Here is a 22,639-nt window from a genome sequence, read left to right on the forward strand (position 1 = left end):
TAGCGGAGCGAAGAACTTCAGTGAGTGGCTCCAAGTAGAGATTGAAGAGGGTGGGTGACAGGGTGGAACCTTGGGGGACTCCGACCGTGACCGGGGTGGGAGATGATAGGTTGCCGTTAATGAGGAATCTCTGAGATCGGTTATGGAGGAAAGACCTCAACCATTCTAGGACAACGCCGTTTAAACCCATCCTGAGTTTAAGGCATTTGAGTAATTTTTCATGATTGACCGTATCGAAGGCGGAAGATAGATCTAAGAGGATTAGAAGGCAGGTTTTGCCTTGGTCAAGGGCTTGGAGGGCATCGTCCACGATGTGGAGCATAGTAGTTTCTGTGCTGTGCCCCGGTCTGAATCCAGATTGAAAGTCATCGAGTAGGTAGAAGTTGTTGATGTGTTGACTTAGTTGGTGTTGTACGCACTTCTCTAAAACTTTGGCTAACAAAGGTATATTGGAGATGGGTCTGAAATTGTCAGGTGAGGCAGGATCCAGCGATGTTTTTTTTTTTAGAATAGGGAGGACTTGGCTGGCTTTCAAGGGGTCCGGAATCGATCCCTTCTGGAGAAAGGCGTTGATTATCGCAGTCCAGCAAGGAACAATGGCATGGGAGGCAGCAGCAAGGCAGTTGGATGGTAGCGGGTCATTGAAGTGGTTATTTGGGTTTAAGGTAGAGAGCAGGGGTGTGGAATTTAGTGAAATATCTACTTGTCCGTGGGACAGGTAGCTTCATAAATCTACATGTCCTTTACAAAATCCACTTGTCCCTTTGGTGCCTTGATGTGCACCGTCAAATAATGGCAGCACTCATTATAGAAGAGCTCAGATAATAGCCTCTCTGGTTATGTCAGGCTCATAGTATAGAAGGATTTGAAAACTAGTGATTTCCGTATTTTGCCTCTTTTCTGCAGACCTACACATTTATCCTTTCATTCACCCACTGATATCTAACATTTCACCTTTACATTAGCTTCCATTCATTCTTTAATCAGCCTTTCACCATTCTGCTTGTCAATCCATCCATCCGCCCATCCATATCCAAATCTACCCATCCATCCCCAAACATAGCCATCCACCCGTCCATCTTTTCGCTCACCCATTCTTCCTCTCATCCATCAATTTACCCTTTCACTCATCCATCTTTTTGCTTACTGATCCATCCACCCTGCAACCCATCTATCTATTTCACCCTTTCCTTCATCAACACATCCATCGTCCATCCAACATCCCTCTCACTCATCCACCCTTTCACTCACATCCACCCTTTCACTCACTCACTCATCCTTACACGTTAATTATGGGCTTTTGTCTGCCGAGCTCCAGACAGAAGAGGCTCATCAAGAGCTCCACCCCGCTGTAGCTGCTAAAGCGAGTGGTTCACAACACCCCTGCCCAAACCTATCCTTCCAGCTCCAAATCAATCATTCAAACTCATCCATCCCTCCTTCCACTCACCCATCCATCCTTTTGCTCATCCATTCATCCACTTTCACCCCCTCCATCCACCTTTTCACTCCTATCCATCCACTCTTTCATTCATCCCTCCATCCAGCCATCCTTGTGCTCTTCCATCTTTCACTCCTCCATCCCACTGAAATCCATCCACCCTTACACTCAAAGCCATCCACCCTTTCACTCAAAGCCATCCACCCTTTCACTCAAAGCCATCCATCCACTCTTTCACTCATCCTTTCACCCATCAATCTAGCCAGCCATCCACCCATCAATCTACCCAGCCATCCATCCACCCAGCCAGACAGCCAGCCATCCATCCATCCATCCTTCCTTCCTTCCTTCCACCCATCCACCCACCGACCCGCCCGCCCACCCATCCGCCCACCCACCCAGCCCGCCATTCCTTCAGCCATTCATTCACTCACTCTCTTTCATTAATCCACCCTTTTATTCAACCATCCATCCTTTCACTCATCCATCCACACACATCTATCCACTTTCACCACATCCATCCATTCACCCTTGCACTCATCCAGCCATCCTTTCACTCATCCATCCAGCCTTTCACTCATCCAGCCTTATATCCATCCATGTATATATCCATCAACCCTTTCAAGTAAATTATGAACCTTTGTCTGGAACTGCAGAAAGAAGAGGCCCATCAAGAACTCCACAGCTGCTGTTAGCTACAGTGGCGTGTTCAGATGCCCCTGGTGCAAGCACGAAGTGAGAGGAGAGGCCCAGTGCAAGGAGAGAAATTAGGGTGCGCCTGAGGATTGCATGAATTCCCCATGGGTAAACTAATGAGCTTTAATGTAAGCCCTGGATAAGGTAAGATATGAGAGGCCAAGGGGAGCTGGGTTAGCAAGTACAGGCACTGGGTGAAACATAAGGTGCACAGGAAAGGCAAAGTGCAAAGGAGGGTTGTGCAGGGGCTGCAAGAGAAGAGAAAGCATGGGCTTTACTGTAGGCCCCCGGAGGCGAGGGCAGGAGGGCTCTTGGAGCCGATTCCAGGCCGAAGGGTGAAGCACAGAATAAAAGGCTGGGGGTCACAAGGTTAAAGTCAGAGCATGAGCCAAGAGGCCCAGCCTCTTACATTCCAGTGATGTGAGTGTTCTGGAGCTGCATCTTATGCGCGAAGAAAAGGAAAGGGCCAGAGGAGGGCCTGGAAGCCTCGGGGAGAAAGCAAATTACTCTTACCGGACAGTGCTGTGGATGTTTTATATGGAGCTGCAACTTTGAGCTCAGCTCAATCATGTTGTTGTTCTGCTCTGAGCAGGCCCCAGCTTTTGAATTGACCCTTTCACTGCAAATGAACTGCTCAGAGCTCCTTATTAACCGGCTGTGACCAAGAGGGTTAAACTGCTGTGTATCAGATTACCGTAAGCCTGTCTACTTGTCCTTTGGACAAGTTAGAAATTAAAACCTCTTTCCCTTGTAAGAAATCTAGATGTGTCGGGCGTCGGGAGATGGGAATTCCCCACCCCTGAGAGAGCATTTTAGCAATGGAGTCTTCGTCATAGTATTTGAAGTCGGTCCAGCGAGCTTAGTTTTTGGGTGAGGCCAGTGAGGGTAGTGCAGAAAAGGGAGTTGGTCAGGAGGGGGTTGAGAGCAAGAGGTGGTACTGAGTTCGATTCCTAGAGAAGCGATTTTATCAGCAAAGAAGAAGAATTAATCCGAAGATATTAGAGACTTGGGGGATTCTTTAGGGTTTTGGCCAGTTTATTTGATTGGTGTTTGACCAGTTTAAAGAGCTTGCGGAGTCTATTCGTGGCATTCCCCAATTCCGATCTGAAGTATTCTTTTTTGAGTTGAGGATGTGCTTGTTGTAGGAGTTTCTTGCCTGACGGAGAAGTTTAAGTTGCGCTGTAGAAGGGTGCTGTCTCCAGATTCTTTCGGATTGTCCTAGGGATCTCCTCTCTGAGTTAAGGGAAGCAGAGAACCAGGGATTTCTGTCTTTGATTTGTGTTCTTTTTAGCTTTAGTGGGCAAGGTCGTCCAGATATAGACGCCAAGTAATGTTCATTGAGGTCACTGACTGTAGTTATGTTTGAGGGGGGGGGGCTGAGGTCAGATTTGCAGCGAGCCTCCAGTTTCATAAGGTCAAGGTTTTTGGTGTCTCTGATCCAGCGTTTGGGAATCACCGGTTGCGGAGTCTTTGTCTTGAGTGACCCAGGTAAGATAAAGGAGATGACGTGGTGGTCGGACCAGTCACAAGGGTCTATGGAGATAAGCTTGACTGAGGATTCCTTAGATATGATCCAGTCAAGGCTCCTTTTGAGTTGGCAGAGAGCAGGCTTGAGTCAGGGCTTGGTCAGTTAGAAGGTCTTTGATGGCGTTGACGTAGGGATCTTTGGGGTCATTCCAATGCAGGTTGAAATCACCAAGGAAAATCTCTTTGGAATTTGAGGAAATCTTAGATGTGATGACTTCCAGGAGGTGATCGGTGAAAGTCATTTGAACCTGGGGGGTTGGTAAAAGATGTGCAAATTGCAAAGATGTAAGGCGTTGCTGGAGAGGGCGAGGTATTCGCAGGAGTCAGTGTCCGTTCCGAGTTCCGTGACCAGGAGGGAGGATCGGTAGATGCAGGCGATGCCCCCACCCTTCCTGCGGGAATGCCTGTCTAGTCTAGCAACGTTGTAGTTAGGAGGGACTAATAAGTCCAGGCAAGGGGAAGAGTATTCATTGCGCCAAGATTCGGTTAGTATTGCTAGGTCCAAATTTTTGTTCAGGATGAGGTCAGCGATTTCGGCTGCATGTTTAACTGCCGTTCGGCAATTGATTAAGAGACCAGAGAGAGGGGGGGTCTAGGAGTGTCCCGGGTCTGGGCGGATAGGAGTATAGGTGCAAGGTTGCTTTTAACCACATTTCTATTATGTAGGGTAGCTGGCCTATTGGGGTTGATGGTGACCGTGCTGATGGGGTGTTCAGGACTCGTATCAAGTGGGCAAGGGTTGACTTGGGCAGAGTTGTGGTCATGGAGGATAGCTATGATTTCGTCACCCGTAAGGTCCAGTGGAGTAGGGGTGGCGGTGGGGGGATTTTAGGTGAGTGCAAGAGCTCGGGATTCCTCCTCAGAAAGGCGGCAGGGTGGCTTGCGCAGGCGTAGATGTCTCAGGGGAAGCGGGAGTGGGTGCTTGGGAGGCTCGGTTAACTGTGGGGAGAAGGGTAGGTGTGGCTTGAAGTTAGAAAAGGAGAGTTCGGCAAGGTGCAGGAGGTTCATAAGCTCCAGAATGGAGCTATGGATGTTCTGGGTTAGATTGGCCGCTCTGGAGTGCAGAGTTTCGAAATCAGTAAAGGCTGGGGGAGTTAGCGCGGAGGGGGGCGAAGGTTCAGGAACCGTGCCGGTGGCCTATAACGGCAGCAGAGGCGACAGGTTAGCATGAGCCGACTCTAGTGTCTTTGGAGGCGTAACTGGCTTGCGGTTATTGAGGATGGCTGGCGGGGAGGTGAGCAGAGGACTGGGGGCGAGGTTTGGATGATCCACGTTGGGGGCCGGTGAAGGGCTAGATGGAGCTGAGTGTCTTTGGGAGTGTACCGGGCTCCCAGTTTTTTTTGGGGGGGGGGGGGGGGGGGGGGGGGGGGGTTGGAGGGAGGGGATCAATAGTGTAGGGGAGAGTCCCTGGCTAGGGTCAGTAGATCTGCAGGGGGAGGAAGGATGAGCTGTGGTGGAGTCCATGGGGGGTATGTAGGTTGCTAGGCATAGTAGGCTGGCAGGACGAAGGGCCACTGGTGAGGGAGTTAGTTATCCTGTCCGTATCGTGAGCATGGTTTCTGAGGAGGGTGAAGCGGTCTGTGAATTTATTAAGGTTATTGGTTGAGGCTTGGACCAGAACTATGCCGCTTTTGTAGAGGGTGATGGTGAGGCCTGTTCAGAGGGTAGAGGAGGGGATAATAGTGAGTTTGGTGCCATAGGGAATGTTTCTTGTTGAGCGAACATTCAGAAGGTGTGTTAAGGTTTATCGCCAGGCGGCGTTTTTTTTTAGTAGAAGATATGGTCATGTATGCAAGTGCCACTGTCCGCGTTGAAGCGCAGGTCGGATATAAGCGTCTCAGGGTGGCTTTTTAGGGTGGCGTGCTTGAATTATTTAGCAGCGGTTTTGGAAAGGTTGGGGTGTAGACTAGAGTAAAGGAGTTTTCCCCAGCCCTCGAGAGGACAGGGCGAGACATGTTGGATAGGGAAGGGCACGAATGCAGGCAAGAGAGTAATAAGGCAGCGGATGGGATGGGTCTCTCGGTAAACAGGTGCGGGGAGGCAGGACTCACAGGAGTGTTTCTCATGTAGCAAGCATGAGTAAGGAAAGACACTAGTGTAGTTGAGAATGGTTACAGTATACTGTAGAAGACACTAGTGCAGTTAAGAACGATATGAGGTTGTTGCTCGCAGGTTAATAGGTAGACGAGTCTACATGCACGGCAATGGAGCATTGGTGTAAAACAGCAAAGTTTAGAGGCAGTGCTGGGGTCAGGTACTGTGGGGCGAGTTGAGGATGTCTAGACGGTCGCCATTTTGGAGTCAGGCGTAAGGTTCAGACAGAGTTTATGATCTGTACAGGTGTTAGTTGTAACAACATATACTTAGATTGCAGTAAAGTACTTTAATTTCGGGAGCATTGAAGTAGAACAGCGGAGTTGTAAGGCAGCGCCATCTTAAAGTCAGGCACTGTGGGGCGAGTCAAGGATGTCTTGAACGGGCGCCATTTTGGGGCCAGGCATGAAGTTCAGAATCGAGTTTGAGCTGTGCAAGAAATTGTTGGGCCAACACACACATAGATGGCCGTAGTGAACTATGATTTAGGGCAATTGCAGATCTGCCTCACTAGCGGTCCGGAGCAGGAGTGGTGAGGACCCTCCAAAGGGTTAAATCGGGAGCAGGCGCGGTGAGGATACTCAAGGGGTTAGAATAGTCAATTGACGTACCTGGCGCGCTGGGGCGGCTGCATCAGGGGCCTGGCGCCATGGCAGGCTGGCGCCGGGCAGGAACTGTGGCGAAAGCAGATTCAGGCGGACCGCGGCCAGGACACAGCAGGACACATCATAGGGGCAGCAGAAGCCCGTCCCGGAGTGCGGTCGCCGGGAGCCCCCGTTTGTTGACCGGCGTCTGCAGGAGCCATGCGAGGGCTTTCAGTGGCTGCGCGGCGAATCTAGCGGGCTGTGCGGCGACTCCTCCGATCATCCAACCGGGGAGCACCCGCAGCGATGCCTAGCAGACACCCACAGCTTAGGAAGTGGCCTGCAGCCCAAACGATACCCCGCAGCGAAGGGGGTCCCGGGTGGCGAGGGTGCAGAGAAGGACTCCGGCAGTCGTCACTCGGCAGGTAGGGAGGCCAATTTATTTGATACGGGCAATTGTTATTATTGTGCCATCAGCTTCAGAAATCTTCGGTTCCAGAAAAGAAGGTTTAAACGGGGATAAATAACAAAAATAGGTAATCCCCAAAACCGGAGCTCCTCGTAGAGGCTCCTACTCCTCGGCGGCCATTTTGTGTTCACTGATTGGTATATCCATGACAGGCATATTTGATTTACTACTAAGTCCCTAGTTATATGCGCAGGTGTGCTCATGGCCTGTAAATCAAATGGTACTAGTGTGCCTGCAGCACTGTTTGTGCTCCCACAGAAGTAGCCTTCCAAAGGTGTTTCAGACCTGCCACTGCGGTGTCTGTGCACCGTGTTTACTGCCATGTCGACCTGACAAGTGCACCCACTGGCCTGGCACAACAAACCTAACCTTTTCTCACATGTAAGGCACCCCTAAAGTAGGCCCAAGGTACCCCCATGGGCAGGGGGCAGTATATGTGAAAGGTAGGACTTGTACTGGTGTGTGCGACATATCCTGAAAAGGGGGGGGTGGAGGAGGGTTGGTTGAGGTGTGTCCTGCGTTTCCTGGGTGACTCATAGCCAGGCTGAATAGACAAGGCTGCATTTAGATTAATGGGAGGAATGTTTGCTTACACCTGAATGGACTGTGGCTGCCTTTCACAAAGCAGTCTCCACCTCCTGGAGTGAATCTGGCCTGAGACAGGCTTAACTGGTTTATGTGTGCCAGAGGAACTTCAAAGCACAATGTGGTATAAATATTGGGGTCCTGACCCCCGAGCTTTAGAATTCTTTTGGATTAAGAAATCTGCCAAGAAGAAGAGCTATGAGGAGAGACTACTACTTTGCTGCTTGCTTGGCTGCTTCTGTCTTGGGCAGCGAAAGGACTGGACTAGACTTTCTGCGTCTTATTTTCCCGAGTGTGCCCAAGGGCTTGAAGTAGAGCTTGCCCCCTCTCAGGTCTCACCAACGCCGCTGCACGCCACAGTTTGCACCGCAGCCCAGACACTCCCTACTTCAACCGCACAGAGTTCGACCTGCAATGCATGTGACTTCAAGAGTCCGACGACTCCTGCACTGATCTCCCGAACCGACGCCTGCTCTTCTGAGCTTATCGCAAGGTCCCAGACGCACTGCAATTCTAAAGGTACAGTTTTGAGGGTCTTCCCGACACCATAGCTGGCCCGCAATGCCGTTGTAAACCAGAACAGTTGGATTTGTGTGTTCACTACGCCGTGATCGCCCCTGACAGAGTTATCGACGTCAAGGAACAGTTTTTAAAGTCTATTTTTGCTTTTGGAGTATTTCTAATAACTGTAAGTTTGATTCTTATCATTTTGGTCGTATTTTACACAGATACGTTTCGGCTTTTTGGTGTGGTGTCCTTTTCTAGTATTTTCACTGTATTACTGTATGTTATGTGCTAATGTTTTACACACTGCCTCTGAGATAAACCTGATAGTGTTATCCTGGGTGTTTCATTCCCTGAACCTGGCAGTTCATTATCAAACATACATCCAGAGATGCACTGGTAAGAGGTAAACTTTCATGACACCTACCTGTTGGAGCATTCCACCCAACATGAATCATCAACAGAAAGCCTATGGGAGACATTAGGCAATGGTCAAAAACGCTACCGGGGCTGAGTCTGTAATACCTTTGTAGGTCTCGCCTAGGCAGCACATGTGCTGTCTCTTCAAGGCATGCTGTATCTACTCTATGTGCGCACAGCTCACCCATCGCTTTTAACTTGTTGCTTAGTGTGTCCTTCGCAAAGGCCAACTGGCTGCGTGCGGTAAGTCGGAAATCCCGCACTGGATCAATGGCTCTTTTTTCTCTGTGTCGAGAGGGTCGGCAAGAGCCAGGTAGTTAGTGGTGTCCAGCCGCCGCAAAGAGACTCGGACCTCGTCCACAGCAATGCCGGCCACCGGGCATGATACAGGCTGGTGTGTTCAAGGAATCTGGGAACCAGACCGCGTGGTAAGGCAGTCGGCCGTGGTCCAGTCAGCCACCGGTCACGCACGCCTCCCCAGTCTCGCTTCTGAAATCCTAGCTTCCTTACAGGAGGTGAGGTCACATCACATTGTTAACGGAAATGTCCTACTTGGACATAGCATGTGCACTGGGGAGATTTAGGTTTAAAGCTAAAAAGTTTTTTAAGAGTTTATAAAATTGGGAATTTTAGGAACTATATTTTAGGATAAAATGAATTGGATTAGGAAAATGAAATAGCTATTAATTATGGGATTGTAATTTTATGATGTATAAACTATCTAATGATACTGAATTATGAAAAGATTGAAATGCTTTTTATGTTTAAGGACCAAAGGTCTATAAAAACATTCCTTTTGATTGAGATATTAGTAGGTGCAGCAGAATGAGAAGTACGAAAGAAGAGCTGTAGAATAGTCAGAGGTACAGTATAATATGAGATTAGTAGGTGCAGCACAATGAGAGATACAGAATAAGATGTAGGAGGTGCAGCACAATGAGAGGTACGAAAGAGGAAGGGTTATGGAACAGTCAGGGGTGCAGTATAATAAGAGATGTAGCAGGTGCCGCAGAATGAGAGGTGCAGTAGAAGAGGTGCTGTGGAACAGCCAGGGGTGCAGTACAATAAGAGATGTAGTAGGTGCAGCAGAATGAGAGGTGCATTAGAAGAGGTGCTGTGGAACAGCCAGGGGTGCCGTACAATAAGAGATGTAGTAGGTGCAGCAGAATGAGAGGTGCATTAGAAGAGGTGCTGTGGAACAGCCAGGGGTGCAGTACAATAAGATGTATGTAGTAGGTGCCGCAGAATGAGAGGTGCAGTAGAAGAGGTGCTGTGGAACAGCCAGGGGTGCAGTATAATATGAGATGTAGCAGGTGCCGCAGAATGAGAGGTGCAGTAGAAGAGGTGCTGTGGAACAGCCAGGGGTGCAGTATAATAAGAGATGTAGCAGGTGCCGCAGAATGAGAGGTGCAGTAGAAGAGGTGCTGTGAAACAGCCAGGGGTGCAGTATAATAAGAGATGTAGTAGGTGCAGCAGAATGAGAGGTGCAGTAGAAGAGGTGCTGTGGAACAGCCAGGGGTGCAGTACAATAAGAGATGTAGTAGGTGCAGCAGAATGAGAGGTGCAGTAGAAGAGGTGCTGTGGAACAGCCAGGGGTGCAGTATAATGAGAGATGTAGTAGGTGCAGCAGAATGAGAGGTGCAATAGAATAAAAGTTGTAGGTACCGGAGAATGAGGTATTCATTAGCATTGTAAATGCAGTAACAGGAGAATAGAAAATAAGACAACATGATGAAAGTCACACACACAGTACAATAATCAGTTAAGGAACGGCAGACTCGGAGGTACCCACAAACGGATGATACCCACAAATGAAAGGTTCAGCTCAAAGATGCAGCAGAACTAGGGGGACGCCTGCTGTAGAAGAGATCAAGTGAGATCAGAATAAAGATATGGGAAACGGAATGCGAGGTGCAGCAGGGTGAAGGTGCATGTTCAGAAGAATTCAGGTGCAACAGAAATAAAGCTGGAAAAAGCTAAATGAGAGCGGGGAGCCGAAGTGATGTGGAATGAGGCGCAGAAGCAGCAGGACGAGTGAAAGGACCGCAAGGTTAGTGGACAGCAGCGGATGCAGAAGCAAGCGATGGCAGGAGGCTGACGGCCAGCAAGCAGCATGGGATCGGCATACTTTGCAGAATGGCTAAAGCCAATAGTGCAACCGATGTAGAGGTGCAGTGGAGTACTCTCCTAAACGCATAAATTGAGTCGTTGTGCATACGGGCAGAAAACGCTTATTTAACGCACATTGAGAACAGTTCGTACAACAGGTTGTGTGACTGCGCGCGCTGTGATCGAGATGTCCAACCAAAAGTGCAGCAGAATTAGACGAACTGGTGTGGTAGAGTGCTGCGCGGTGAGAGAGGTTGCAGGTGCAGCGGGATGGGAGCCCTTGTGCAGCACTGCGGGATCACTAAATAAAGACTGGCGATTCAAAATGAAGTTGCAGTTCTCACAAACGTGACGGCGGCAAGTTAGTGGTGGATCTGCTACACTTTTGCAAGTGCGAAAATGCGACCACCTACCTTCCTGAGACTTCCCCCATGGTCCGGGTGCTGCAGGAAGGGCTCGGCCTCTCCCAGCACCTCTACCATCCTCAAAGCTTTAATCCCATCTGCCCCTCTCGCACAAACCACACTGTGACCTGGGGTCCCCCCTTTCCCGACACTCGTTCGCCCCGCCCACAAGCAGTCTTCACAGGGAGCACCCAATGGGCAGTCATAGTGAAGACAGGAGGGAAACCTGAGCTTGAGTGCCACGCCCACACCGTCCTCTCAGCCAACCAGGTTCCGTTCCAGCGCACAAATGAGAAGGCAGGGTTGAAAGCTGATAGTCTGACACAACAGAGAACCAACGAATACTGAGCGGCCATATCGGGAACAGAACAATCTATTTATTTCCTCAACAACTGCCTCAGAAAGAACTTAATATACATTTCTACAAAGATTTGTTCAAATAATTTATGTAGTAGTCATAATTTGATCCGGATACCAAAAACAATTACAACATTTTGTTTTTGTGACTGTATTTTTACATCATAAACATTTTTATAGATTTCGGCCAAAATATAATTCTCGAGCAGTAAACTTAAAAGTTATTTTTCTACAGGCTCATAGGTATGTTTCTCGATCTCACCATTCAGACATGGCTGCCTTTTGTTAGCAATGGAAAGGAGTTATTCTCGATAGTGTTACCAAGTTTATTCTTTAAAGGAAAACAAGCATTGGACGCTATGAATGGCCACATCCATGCATCTGGCACTGGAGCAGCAGGTGTTGTGTGCTGCTCCAGTTTGGTATGTTTGCCCCGGATCTTTGTTTTTCTTGCAGGTTTATATTGCACCCTAACTCGATCCAAATGTATTGGAGCACTTTACATGAGGACCAGTAATTTTTATTTTTGCAATTTTATACATGGCCAGAAGGCATGAGATCGCTTTACAGTAGCAGGATACATGTGTTACAGCGAGATTCAGCTACTTAAATTAAACTTGAATGTTTACATCGGGAGATGCGTGAAGGAGGTACCACATGAGGCAATTGTAGCAGTTGGTCCAAAGGGATGTATGATGCTACATCGCCAACCGTTACATCGCATGCTGTAACCACGCTGAATTTACATCGCAAAGACTGTTACTTTGCAAGTTCTCACATCGCGTGCCGTTGCAACGTCAATGTACGTCGCGCAATAAACAGACCACACCGTGTCTTTAGCGTAAAAGGCCATTTATTAGGACCAGGCTGCACAACATTAACAATAACCACAACATTATATGAATAAACTTTCCCCCAACACTCTACCATCCTTCACTCCTCTCACCCACTCCACACTCCCCTTTTGTACCACTCCATGCCCCTTCCGTTCCTCACCATTCCACAAACCTCCTTGCATCCTCCCGGCTCTCCTCGGCCATTTCACTCACGCCTCCAATACCCCCACCTCGTTCACTCTTCCCCCCCCGAGGGATGGGTGTGCCCGCTAATGACTCCCCCCCACCCCTCCAAAGTACCGCCACCCCGCAGCCTGACCTAAACTGGCACGCTGTAGCCAACCCTGGAAACCCAACCCTCAACTGCAGGGCGGGTGGGTGGCCTTTTCTAAACCCTCCCGATGGTGCCGAGCGCAGGAAGAGGAAGTCGCCTTCCTCCCCTGCGCTCATATACCCACCCCCTAACTCCACCCCTTGACCCTACCTGGTCCTACCCTCGCGCGAATGACCCCGGGGGAAGACTAGTCTGCGACTCTGCTTCCCCCGGGGCCCGGCATCGCGCAATAAACAGACCACACCGTGTCTTTAGCGTAAAAGGCCATTTATTAGGACCAGGCTGCACAACATTAACAATAACCACAACATTATATGAATAAACTTTCCCCCAACACTCTACCATCCTTCACTCCTCTCACCCACTCCACACTCCCCTTTTGTACCACTCCATGCCCCTTCCGTTCCTCACCATTCCACAAACCTCCTTGCATCCTCCCGGCTCTCCTCGGCCATTTCACTCACGCCTCCAATACCCCCACCTCGTTCACTCTTCCCCCCCCCCCGAGGGATGGGTGTGCCCGCTAATGACTCCCCCCACCCCTCCAAAGTACCGCCAACCAGGTAGCCCCCTGTAGGGCGGGTACCTGCCCCACCCCCTAGGCCAGGACCCCTCACACATCCCTGCGGCACCAGATTGCCTCATTCCAGAGCTTGCTGACCACATCCCTCATTTCCATCATGTAGTAGGCGTTCCCCAATCGAGACAGATGCACCCCGTCGTCCCTAAATAGCAGTGGTTCCTCCAGTCTTAGTCCCGGGTGACTGATCACCTTGACGTCCTTCTCCCCACAAAAAACGCGCATTGCCCTGTTCAATTTCCGACGCGCTTTCTCAATTGCCCCATGCTTAACAGCTCCCCTCCAGATCCTCCTTGGAACAAACTCCGTCCATGCAATGCAAGCCCCTGCCAGTCTGTGCTTTAGTACCTCCAAGTCTCTCTGCATCAGCTGTAAGAGCGCCAAACCCGACAGCCGAACCAAGTCATTTTCCCCCAAGTGTATAATCAACAGATCCGGGCAACCCTTCTGTGGGACCATCTTCGCGAGCCAGGGCAGTAGTGCCCCCCATCGCATTCCCCCTTTACCCCACCAGTGCACTTCGTGAAGTTGTCCTCTGAGTCCCAGGTTACGGCCGTACACCTGTTGCTCCGCATATTTCGACGCCCAGTGCACAAAAGAATGCCCCACGATCCATGTGACCGTCTTGGCCCCAGGGCCTCCCACGCAACCTAAGAAAGAAACAGAGGTTAGAGACGCACAAAGAATGCCAAACCCCGCTCCAACCAACCCCCCACACCCTGCACCCCGCCCTGTCACTTTCGCACGTAACGCTCACAACACCTTGACCTCCACCTCCCAATCTGTCGGATCCTATCCCAGGACCACCCCAGCCGTGCAGCCGCTGTCGCCGCCCCAATCCGGAAGGAGTGAGTTCCAAAACCCGCCGGCTCCAAACCCACACGCACCAACGCCATGCGCAACACCGCCAACAACTGGCCAGCCGTCACTCGTGCCCCAGACATGTGACAGAATATTTCCCCTACCCCAAGCTGCCTCACCCGCACAAAAGCCTGCCACTCAGCCACCGGGCACACACCCCCTCCCCGATTCTCATTCAGCCAAACCCACTTACCCCGGCCCAACTGGTCTGTCTTCGACCTACCGAGCCAAATCCCCAGGCGCCCCGCATCGAATCTGACGTCCTCATACCTCCGCCCCTTCCCAGCCCGCGTGCCCAGCAACTCAGACACCCGGAATGCCCCAAAAAACATCCAGACCATGCACAAGCGAAAAATCCGAACCTCAAACTCATCATAGCAACAGAGCGGCAACGCCGCAACCAACCGAACCAACACCTCAAACGTTATGGCCTCCCGCGGCACAGAGCCCCCAACTCGCTCCCTACCCCAACCCCGCAACACCCTACTAACAATCACACCTTTCGTAGGGTCAAAACCAAAAAACAGACAGCAATAAAAGGACACCCCTGCCAGTTTTCCTGAAATGGTTGCCGCCGACAACCCCTTATCCATACAGTGCAGCACAAACTGTAATACTCCACGCTCCATCCCCACCTGCCCCCCAGCCTCAGAAACCCCGCTCCAACCCATAAAGGCGACAAACTCTGCCCACGCCCGTCTGTAGGTCCGCCGGGTGGTAACAGCAACAGAATTTTCCACTAGGTCAACCACCCTCACTCCCCTAGGGGCCAAATGCCATCCGGCAGCCCCGTCTTGCACAGATCCGCTCCAGGTGCCAGTCGCCGGAATCGCTGCCACTGCGAACGAGACAAAGCATCCGCAATGTCATTATTCGCCCCCGGCACATGCTTGGCTCGAAAAGTCACATTCAGCCGCAAACACTTCAGCATGAAACTCCTCAACAAGCGCAACACCCTCAGGTCCCTTGCCCTCTGCCGGTTGACCAACTCGACCACCGTCATGTTGTCCACATGGAACAACACCGCCCTGTTTTGAAACTCAGAACCCCACACTTCCAACGCCACCAACAAAGGAAAGAATTCCAAAAAGGCAATGCTCCTCCCCTGCTTCCTCCAGTGCTCCGGCCAGGTCTCTGCACACCACCTCCCGTCCCAGAAAATGCCAAAGCCATCCGCCCCAGCTGCATCCGAGTAAATTTGGATTTGCCAAACCGTGTTTTCCTCCACAAAGTCCAATGAGACCCCATTGAACTCCATCAAGAACAGCAACCACGTCCGCAGATCCGCCCTCACACCCATGGAGATCCTGACCCGGTGGTGTGGAAGCACTGCCCCCGACATGGCCATGCCGAGCCGTCGGCAGAAAGTCCGCCCCGCCCTGACTACCCGGCACGCAAAGTTCAAGAACCCCAGCAGCCTCTGCACCGCCCGCAGCGCAATCCGTTTCTCACCAATCGCCCACTGGAGGCACTCCTGAATTTCCTCTACCTTCGCGACCGGGAGCCTCGCCGTCCATTGGATGGAATCCAGCTCAATGCCCAAGAATGTCAGAACGCAAGCCGGCCCACTCGTCTTTTCGGGCGCCAACGGCACCCCAAATCCCTCCGCCAACTCCTGGAACCCTGACAGAGCCCTGCCACAGGCCCCCGAACCTGCCTTCCCCAGGAAGAGGAAATCATCCAGATAGTGCGTGACATCCCGGTGCCCAGTCCGCTGCGTGAAAGCCCACTGCAGGAAGGTGCTAAACATCTCGAACAAGGCGCAAGAAATCGCACACCCCATGTGCAAGACTTTATCTACGAAGATGGCCCCCCCGAACTGCATCCCTAGGAGCGCAAAATCCGCCGGGTGTATAGGCAACAAGCGGAAAGCCGACTTCACGTCACATTTTGCCAATTCCGCCCCCGGCCCACACCCCCGCACAAGGCGGATCGCATCGTCCACCGACGCATACAACACCCGGGAATCCTCCTCCGCGATGAAGTCGTTCACTGACTGCCCCTCTGGCCACGATAGGTGATGAATCATCCGAAACTCACCCTCCTCCTTTTTGGGCACCACCCCCAGTGGAGAAACGATCAAGTCCTCCATCGGCCAGTCATAAAAGGGGCCCGCAATCCTCCCCTCCTCCACCTCCTTCAAGAGTTTGGCCTCCACCACCCCCGGCAATTCCTTCGCTGACTTGAGGTTGTCAGCCCATCTCCGTGATCTGGGACCTTGATACCCGACCCGAAAACCATCCGTAAAGCCCCACTGAATCTTCAAGGCGGCCTCCCTGTCCGGGTAAAGGGAGAGCCACGGGGCCATCGCCTCCACCCTAACCGGTGTAGGGGCCCTTCTGTCCAGTCTGCCCCCTCCCCTTGGCATTCCGCCATTGTTCGGAAGGGGTGGTGAGTGTAAGGCATTGCGTAAGGGGATGCTTCCCCCCGCACTTAGAGCACTCGTGCTTGAACTTGCACGGGTACCTGGAACAATACCCCCTATTGTAACTCCAACAGGCCCCGGTATTGTAAGTGCCGGGCTTGCTAGACTGTCCGGCCCCACCTGCGGGTGCTGTGGTCCCCCCCCGCCCCAGCATGGGCGGGACGCGACTGAAAAGACCGATACGTGACCGGCAAACCACTCGCCGTGTGAGTTGATGCGGATGAATGCGTAGACGCCATCCATTGCATCCATAATTCCTGGTCCACCTCACCCCAATGCTTCTCGGGGTTCGCACTGACCCGCGCCCTGAACTCCTCATCATAACTCAACCAAGCGAAACCCCCAAACTGCATCTGAGCCTTCCTGATGATATCCATGTATTTCAGCAATGCGATTGCCCTATCGGGATGCTTCTCGCAATAGATACTCGCGTAAATGAGAAAGGCAGAGGTCCAATTCTCCATATTCACCGGCACCCTCGGCCGCCTAGTCAGCTCCCACTCCTCCTCCTTAGAGCCCTCTTTGGCCTGCACCTCCCTATGCAGTAATTTAAAAACGTCCACGTACTCATGCTTCCAGATCTTCCCCTTTATTTTGTCGGACAAATGCGACCCCAACGGCATAGCCAGGCCCATGTAGGGCAGTTTTTTCGGGAGCTTACTCCCCGACGCCTCCTCCTTACCCCCCTCCTTCTCTGTCTGCACCCCCGCCGACGCCACCGCCTTGCCCCCAACCGCTTTGTCCTCACTCGGGAGCCCACCCTTGGGAGCCTCCACCACCTCCCTCACAGAGCCGTCTCCCACCCCCACCGACCTACAAGCCTTCTTTCTTCCCCCATTGGGACCCCCGTCCCACACCGACCACCAAACCCGCTCACCTGTCAAAGTCGGCTGTCGCTCGCTGAGCCGTCCTCCGGAGGGGGTCGCCCGCCGCGACTCTACCGTCTCCTTGTCCGCCGATCTCCGGGGGACCTGTAACACACCAACCTCTCTGTTGTCCTTGCCAGCGCCCGTCTCGTCACAGTCATCCCGCACCTCCCCGTCCTCCAGCTCATCACTTTCTGCCTCATAATCCAACTCTACATCTGCCTCCACACCTCCAGGCACCCACAACACCTCTCGCGCCGCTCTCTTCACACCCTTGCCATTCAGTTCACCAGACATGCGTGACCCCTTCCCCCCCGCTGCCACTGCCCGTGCCCGCGCTGGAGGGATGGCCGCCGCGGACCGCCCTACTGCTTCTTGACGGCGGTAAGGGGCCGTCTTGCGCCCCACCGTACTCCCCTTAACTCTGCCGACAGCCGCCGGCTTGGGTCCCCCCCCGCCCCCCAGGTCGCTCGAACCTGGGTGGGCCCCGGCACCATCGGGCCTCAAAGCCGTCCTGGCCGTCCCTGCCTGCGTCCGCGGACCCCTGACAGCCCCCCCCCACCCGCCCCCTCGCCGCCCTCCCCCGCTCCTCTTGCTCCGCCCACCGCTCCTCCTCCGACGTGGGCGACGGGGGCCCCTCCGCCTCGGCCTCCCACACCGCCCCCACCCGCCCCTCCTGCTCTGCCCGCCGTGCCTCCTCAGCTTGCGCCCAAAGGCGCTGTTCCCGCAGCCTGTCCTCCCAAGTCCACGCGCACCAACCCGGAAGCCGTGGGGGGGGGGCGGGTACCCAAAGACCCCCCCTCCAAAATCCCCGAAGCAGGCTGACCAAGCCCCACCGAAGGCACGACCCCTCCGGGCGGAACCGCGGGAACCCCCCCTCCCTGCCGCCCCGCGCCGCCAGCCGACACGCCAGGGGTCGAGGCCCGGGATCCCCCCCGAGACAAATCAAGGGGCCCCTCAGCTTCCAAAGCCCCCCCCACTCCCTCTGCCCCAGCCAGAACGTCCACCGCCTCGCCCGCGGGCCCCAGCCCCCCAGCCCCCACCCCCACCACAACCGCCGCCTCCTCGCCTTTTCTAAACCCTCCCGATGGTGCCGAGCGCAGGAAGAGGAAGTCGCCTTCCTCCCCTGCGCTCATATACCCACCCCCTAACTCCACCCCTTGACCCTACCTGGTCCTACCCTCGCGCGAATGACCCCGGGGGAAGACTAGTCTGCGACTCTGCTTCCCCCGGGGCCCGGCATTCCCTTATGCAACAAGGCATGACAAAGCATACAAAAGCATCGCGTACCATTACTACGCGTTTTGTAAACAGCATTGAGTACCTTAATTGTTTTCCACATTCGCTACATGTTATTAAAATGTCATTAATCAGTAAGGCTTACATAACGATCATTAGTCTTAGCTTTCATTTACTATGTAATCCCCTGGACTCTACTTACATGCTACACTAAACTTTCGAAATAGAGTATGTTTATAAGTAATATAAACGTGTGTTAGCTTACTGGAGCAGTCCCTTGCATGTTCTGTGTCTCGCGACCACCCCATGAATGACGACATTTCCGCATGAACGTGCGCGTCGGCGCTAACTGTAAACACAAAACTGTTACTGTGGTACCTTAACAGAGCTGTCCATGCCATAATTAAACAAGCATTGGCATAGCCAATAGGTCTCGCCTTTGGGACCTTATAAGTGTTTAGCCATGCAACACTTGATGTTGTTGCACCAAGGATATTGTACTGCATAACTAAATACTTATAAGATCCCAAAGGCGAGACCTATTGACTATGCCAATGCTTGTTAAATATGTTTCCTGCCTTTCCCTGTCACCTAGTGGTCAATAGAAAATGTGCAGCAGAATTGTGGACGATAAAATAACATTGATCTTGAAAGACAATAGAGACTTCAACAACTTTGATCTTGGCAGACGTCAAAGGCGGTCTTAAACAAGCACTGGTAATACCAATTGATCTCGCTAAGCAAATGGTTGCTTAGACTGCATCTTATTTTTTGTAACTCAAGTGCACTTTAATTATGTGTTCATGTCACACATGCATTTGGAAGCCAGCTATCCATTGTTAGTCGCCCTTCTTGTGTGTACGTTCCTCTCTGAAGACATTGGTTCCTGTTGAACAGGTGTGTATCAGTCTAGTACAGCAAGTAATCTCTCCATGCGAATGAAATAGAAGTATTTGGGGGAGGAGGAGTACACGAATATCCTACTCAGGGAGAGCGCATATAAAAACATTGGAGAGAGAGAGAGGGCGAGAGAGAGAGAGAGAGCGACAGTCGTATTTGCGTTATGTTAGTGTGGCATTCATAATTTCTTATTGCCAAGAAAGTGGCCTGTTGTCACTGCTAGACTTACAAACTGCAGAACCGGTTGTTATTTGTCCATTATATTAGTGTTAAAAGGTAAATCCCACGTTTATATCCAGAATTTAATGTCCTCTGTTGCTCCTAGTAGTAATCGAACTGTTTCTTCTAAATCCAAGAGAGAAGGCAATTCTTAAGATGATGAGGGCAGTGCTCTTGAAGGCATGTAATGAGCCATTATATATATTAGTCATAAAAGTATTTCCAGAGATCTGAATTCGATGTGAATGGCTGACTGGTTGCCAGAGCAGAGAACAGCCGAGGCAAGGAAATTCAAGAATATGCTCCTATAATCCTGAGATAAAATATAACCTCCTCCCAAACGTACACCTTTCAGAAATAGGTTTGCATACCTTGGTGTGTTTTGTGGTATCTCAATGTGGACAATCACTACTGTATTCGGTCTCAATCCTCCATAGCAAGGCATTCTCTGTGAATCAAAAATATATAATGAATACACGTGTGCTCGCAAACAGCCAAAACGACCAGAATGATTTCCTAAAGGATATATATAACATATTCATTACCTTTTTTTGTGAGTGGTGCTTTCTTTATAAAGTGTCCCTTAACAGATGACCACATAATTGCCCCCAAAGGAAACGTATGCAAGCTCCAACATACGTGTGCACAACCGAACAGAACATCTGGGAGACACAACCACAGAGTATTGTGCAAGAACTCTTACTGTCCTGCAACACTATCTGACCTCATTCAATCTACAAGCTACTCAACCCACCACTTGCTAGAATGATCCTCCTGTAGCCACCAGCGCCCATCACTCATGGTTTCATGAATATACTGGCTTAATGTATATATTACACCTCGTAACATGTACACATCATGGTATGTAACCATCGATTTATGGTGCAAAATGTTTTGTATACCGTACAGTGCTTTGATACCTTTGGGTCAGGTATGAGCAATATGAGACTTGCAAATAAATAAAATACAAACATTTTGGTATGGGCCCTGTCTTTTGGCGGTGCATTGTAAATGTGCTGGTGTAAGTTTTGGAATGGGGGGAAAAAAGCTGTGGGAATGACCTATAACCTATCCCAGCCGGTCACGTTGCGGTGTCGACATTTCTATGCGGGCAGATTCTTGGGGAAAAAAAACTGTTCAGAAGCTAATCCTTAGTCACGCTGTTCACATGCACGGTCACTATTGGTGACCCATTTCTACTATGTCCTATTGCACTGCCTTATCGGGACCTTTGTTTTTGCCCTCACCATCAGGATGAGAAAACTCTGGAGCAACACCACTCTTCACTGCCTTTGATGGAACTTCGAAGAGGCTCGTTGTAGGTAGGTCTTTTGTAATTTCAGAACTGAATCATTTTCAATATTATATACAACGAAGCCATAGCTGTTACTTATGTATCTCATTCAACTAACAGCCATTGACAAAGCCAATAGTCCTGGCTTGTAGGTATAATATTACTTGCTGTATTATATATCTGGATACAATGACAGAACCAGCAGCATACCTGTCAGCGTCACACTATGCTAACGGTAGGTAAATGTGTTGTACTTGTATAGCGCACTGCTACCCTAGGGTGTCCTGGCGCTGTACTTATACCGCTGTGGAACCCTTCCTGGCTTTTCCCTGTGAAATGTCCACTCCTGGGCACCCCCAAGGTGAAGCCAGGCATCCTAACGCTGTTGGGGCCGTTGTGGAGATTAAGCAAGCTATTGCCCAGAGTTGCAGAGTGGGACCCATGATTAGACTAGGCACCGAGGCGAGAATTAACAGGTCCGAGGAAATTGAGCCCAAGACCCGCCGAGGCGGGAATTGAACCCTGGTCCCGGGCCAGACCTCTGCATCAGGGTCTGCCGCTCTAACCATTGAGCAACACATCTGCACGGTCTTTAGCTTAGGTGTTTTAAGCCATGCCCTTAATTGAGAGACCCCCTTAGTTTTACCATCCCACTTAAAGCCCTGACTGCATGACAATTAGTCTTCACTGCAGGTCGACTTGCAGAGAAAAGGTCACTGGAATGTTCTATTATCTCGCTGTGAGGTGCAGTACTACAGCAGGGCTTGGTTCAGAGTCAGCCAAGCAGACGATGTGCTGTGCTACCAGCAGAGGCTGAGACAGGGAATTGGATTATGAGCAGGCGCCTAGGCCCAGACCCCGCTTATCTATCTATGCCTGATCCTCTGACCAGTCAAGGCCCATTCCGACCTGCCTCTCCCGCAACGAGGCTCCCGTCTCACTCCGGCGACTCCCCCTCTTGGCTCTCGATCTGTTTCTCTCTCTCTCACACATCTTATCCACTCATTGCACTTTTCTTCTGCTTCTTGCATATCTAAGGCTTAATTCTGTTTTTCACCCCACTTTCTGTCTCTTGTTAGCATCTCTTTTGTATTTTTATGTATTTTCCATCTCTTAACTCCCTCAATAAGATGCCACAACACACTCAACATCATGAAACCTGGAGGAAGTTAAATCATCTCCCAAAGGAAGTCTAGACAGACAATCTGCCCTGACATTGCGTCCACGAGGAATTTATTTTATGAGAAAGTTGTGTTCATGTAACCGTGAAAGAATACGGACAAGTCTGGCAGAAGCCTTGCCCGTGCCATTCCAAAAGGTAACCTAAACAAGCATTTGCAATGCAATAGGTCTCGCATTACTGAAAGTTTGAACTATTGGCATTGCATTATTATTTGCAACTCCAATAAGTCAAACTTCCAGTAATGCTAAACCTATTGCATTGCAAATGCTTGTTTATCACTGCAAGCATGTGGCATCACACAATTCAAAATAAATACATATGTAAAGTTAAGGGCAAGCTACAGTAGGTACCGCACTATAAAGCATTATTTAATATTTATTGAGTTGCTCTTCAATCAGTAACATTAATACTAGGTAGAGAAAATCAATACCATTCTTGTGGGAAACTGCAAAAGCGAGTTAAATGATATAGGTCAAAACATACAAGTCGTGTAGTAGTTACTTGCCAGCAGGTAATAATTGCGAACCACTGACTGAGGGCAAGTGAAGTATAGCCAGAGTCACTGGAATTATGCGGCAGCAAAGGGACACTTTATGCAGCAGGGTTGACTAAACTAAGCTGCAAGATGAAGCAACTTATGCAGCATGTAGTACATTCTGTGATAGTATTTATAATTTTCACATTTTTACACCTGTTAACAGTGTCTGGGCAT

The 22,639-nt window shown here is 50.8% G+C and overlaps 1 protein-coding gene and 1 long non-coding RNA gene across 2 annotated transcripts in view; both read right to left on the reverse strand.

Annotated features, from left to right (window-relative positions):
• Positions 1-10,999, reverse strand: part of RHPN1 (rhophilin Rho GTPase binding protein 1) — a 444,327-nt gene extending 433,328 nt beyond the window's left edge. Inside the window, exon 1 of the mRNA XM_085604772.1 lies at positions 10,843-10,999. Within this exon, the coding sequence (XP_085460898.1) occupies positions 10,843-10,911 (69 nt within the window). The 5' untranslated portion in view covers positions 10,912-10,999. The remainder of the gene's footprint in view (positions 1-10,842) is intronic.
• An 8,780-nt stretch (positions 11,000-19,779) lies between these two features.
• The window catches only part of LOC146830560 (uncharacterized), a 109,987-nt gene continuing 107,127 nt past the window's right edge, over positions 19,780-22,639 (reverse strand). Inside the window, exon 4 of the long non-coding RNA XR_014961444.1 lies at positions 19,780-19,898. This is a non-coding gene — a long non-coding RNA (uncharacterized LOC146830560). The remainder of the gene's footprint in view (positions 19,899-22,639) is intronic.

This window comes from Triturus cristatus, chromosome 5_1 (genome assembly GCF_964204655.1).
Source record: "Triturus cristatus chromosome 5_1, aTriCri1.1, whole genome shotgun sequence".
Taxonomy (NCBI): Eukaryota; Metazoa; Chordata; class Amphibia; order Caudata; family Salamandridae; genus Triturus; species Triturus cristatus.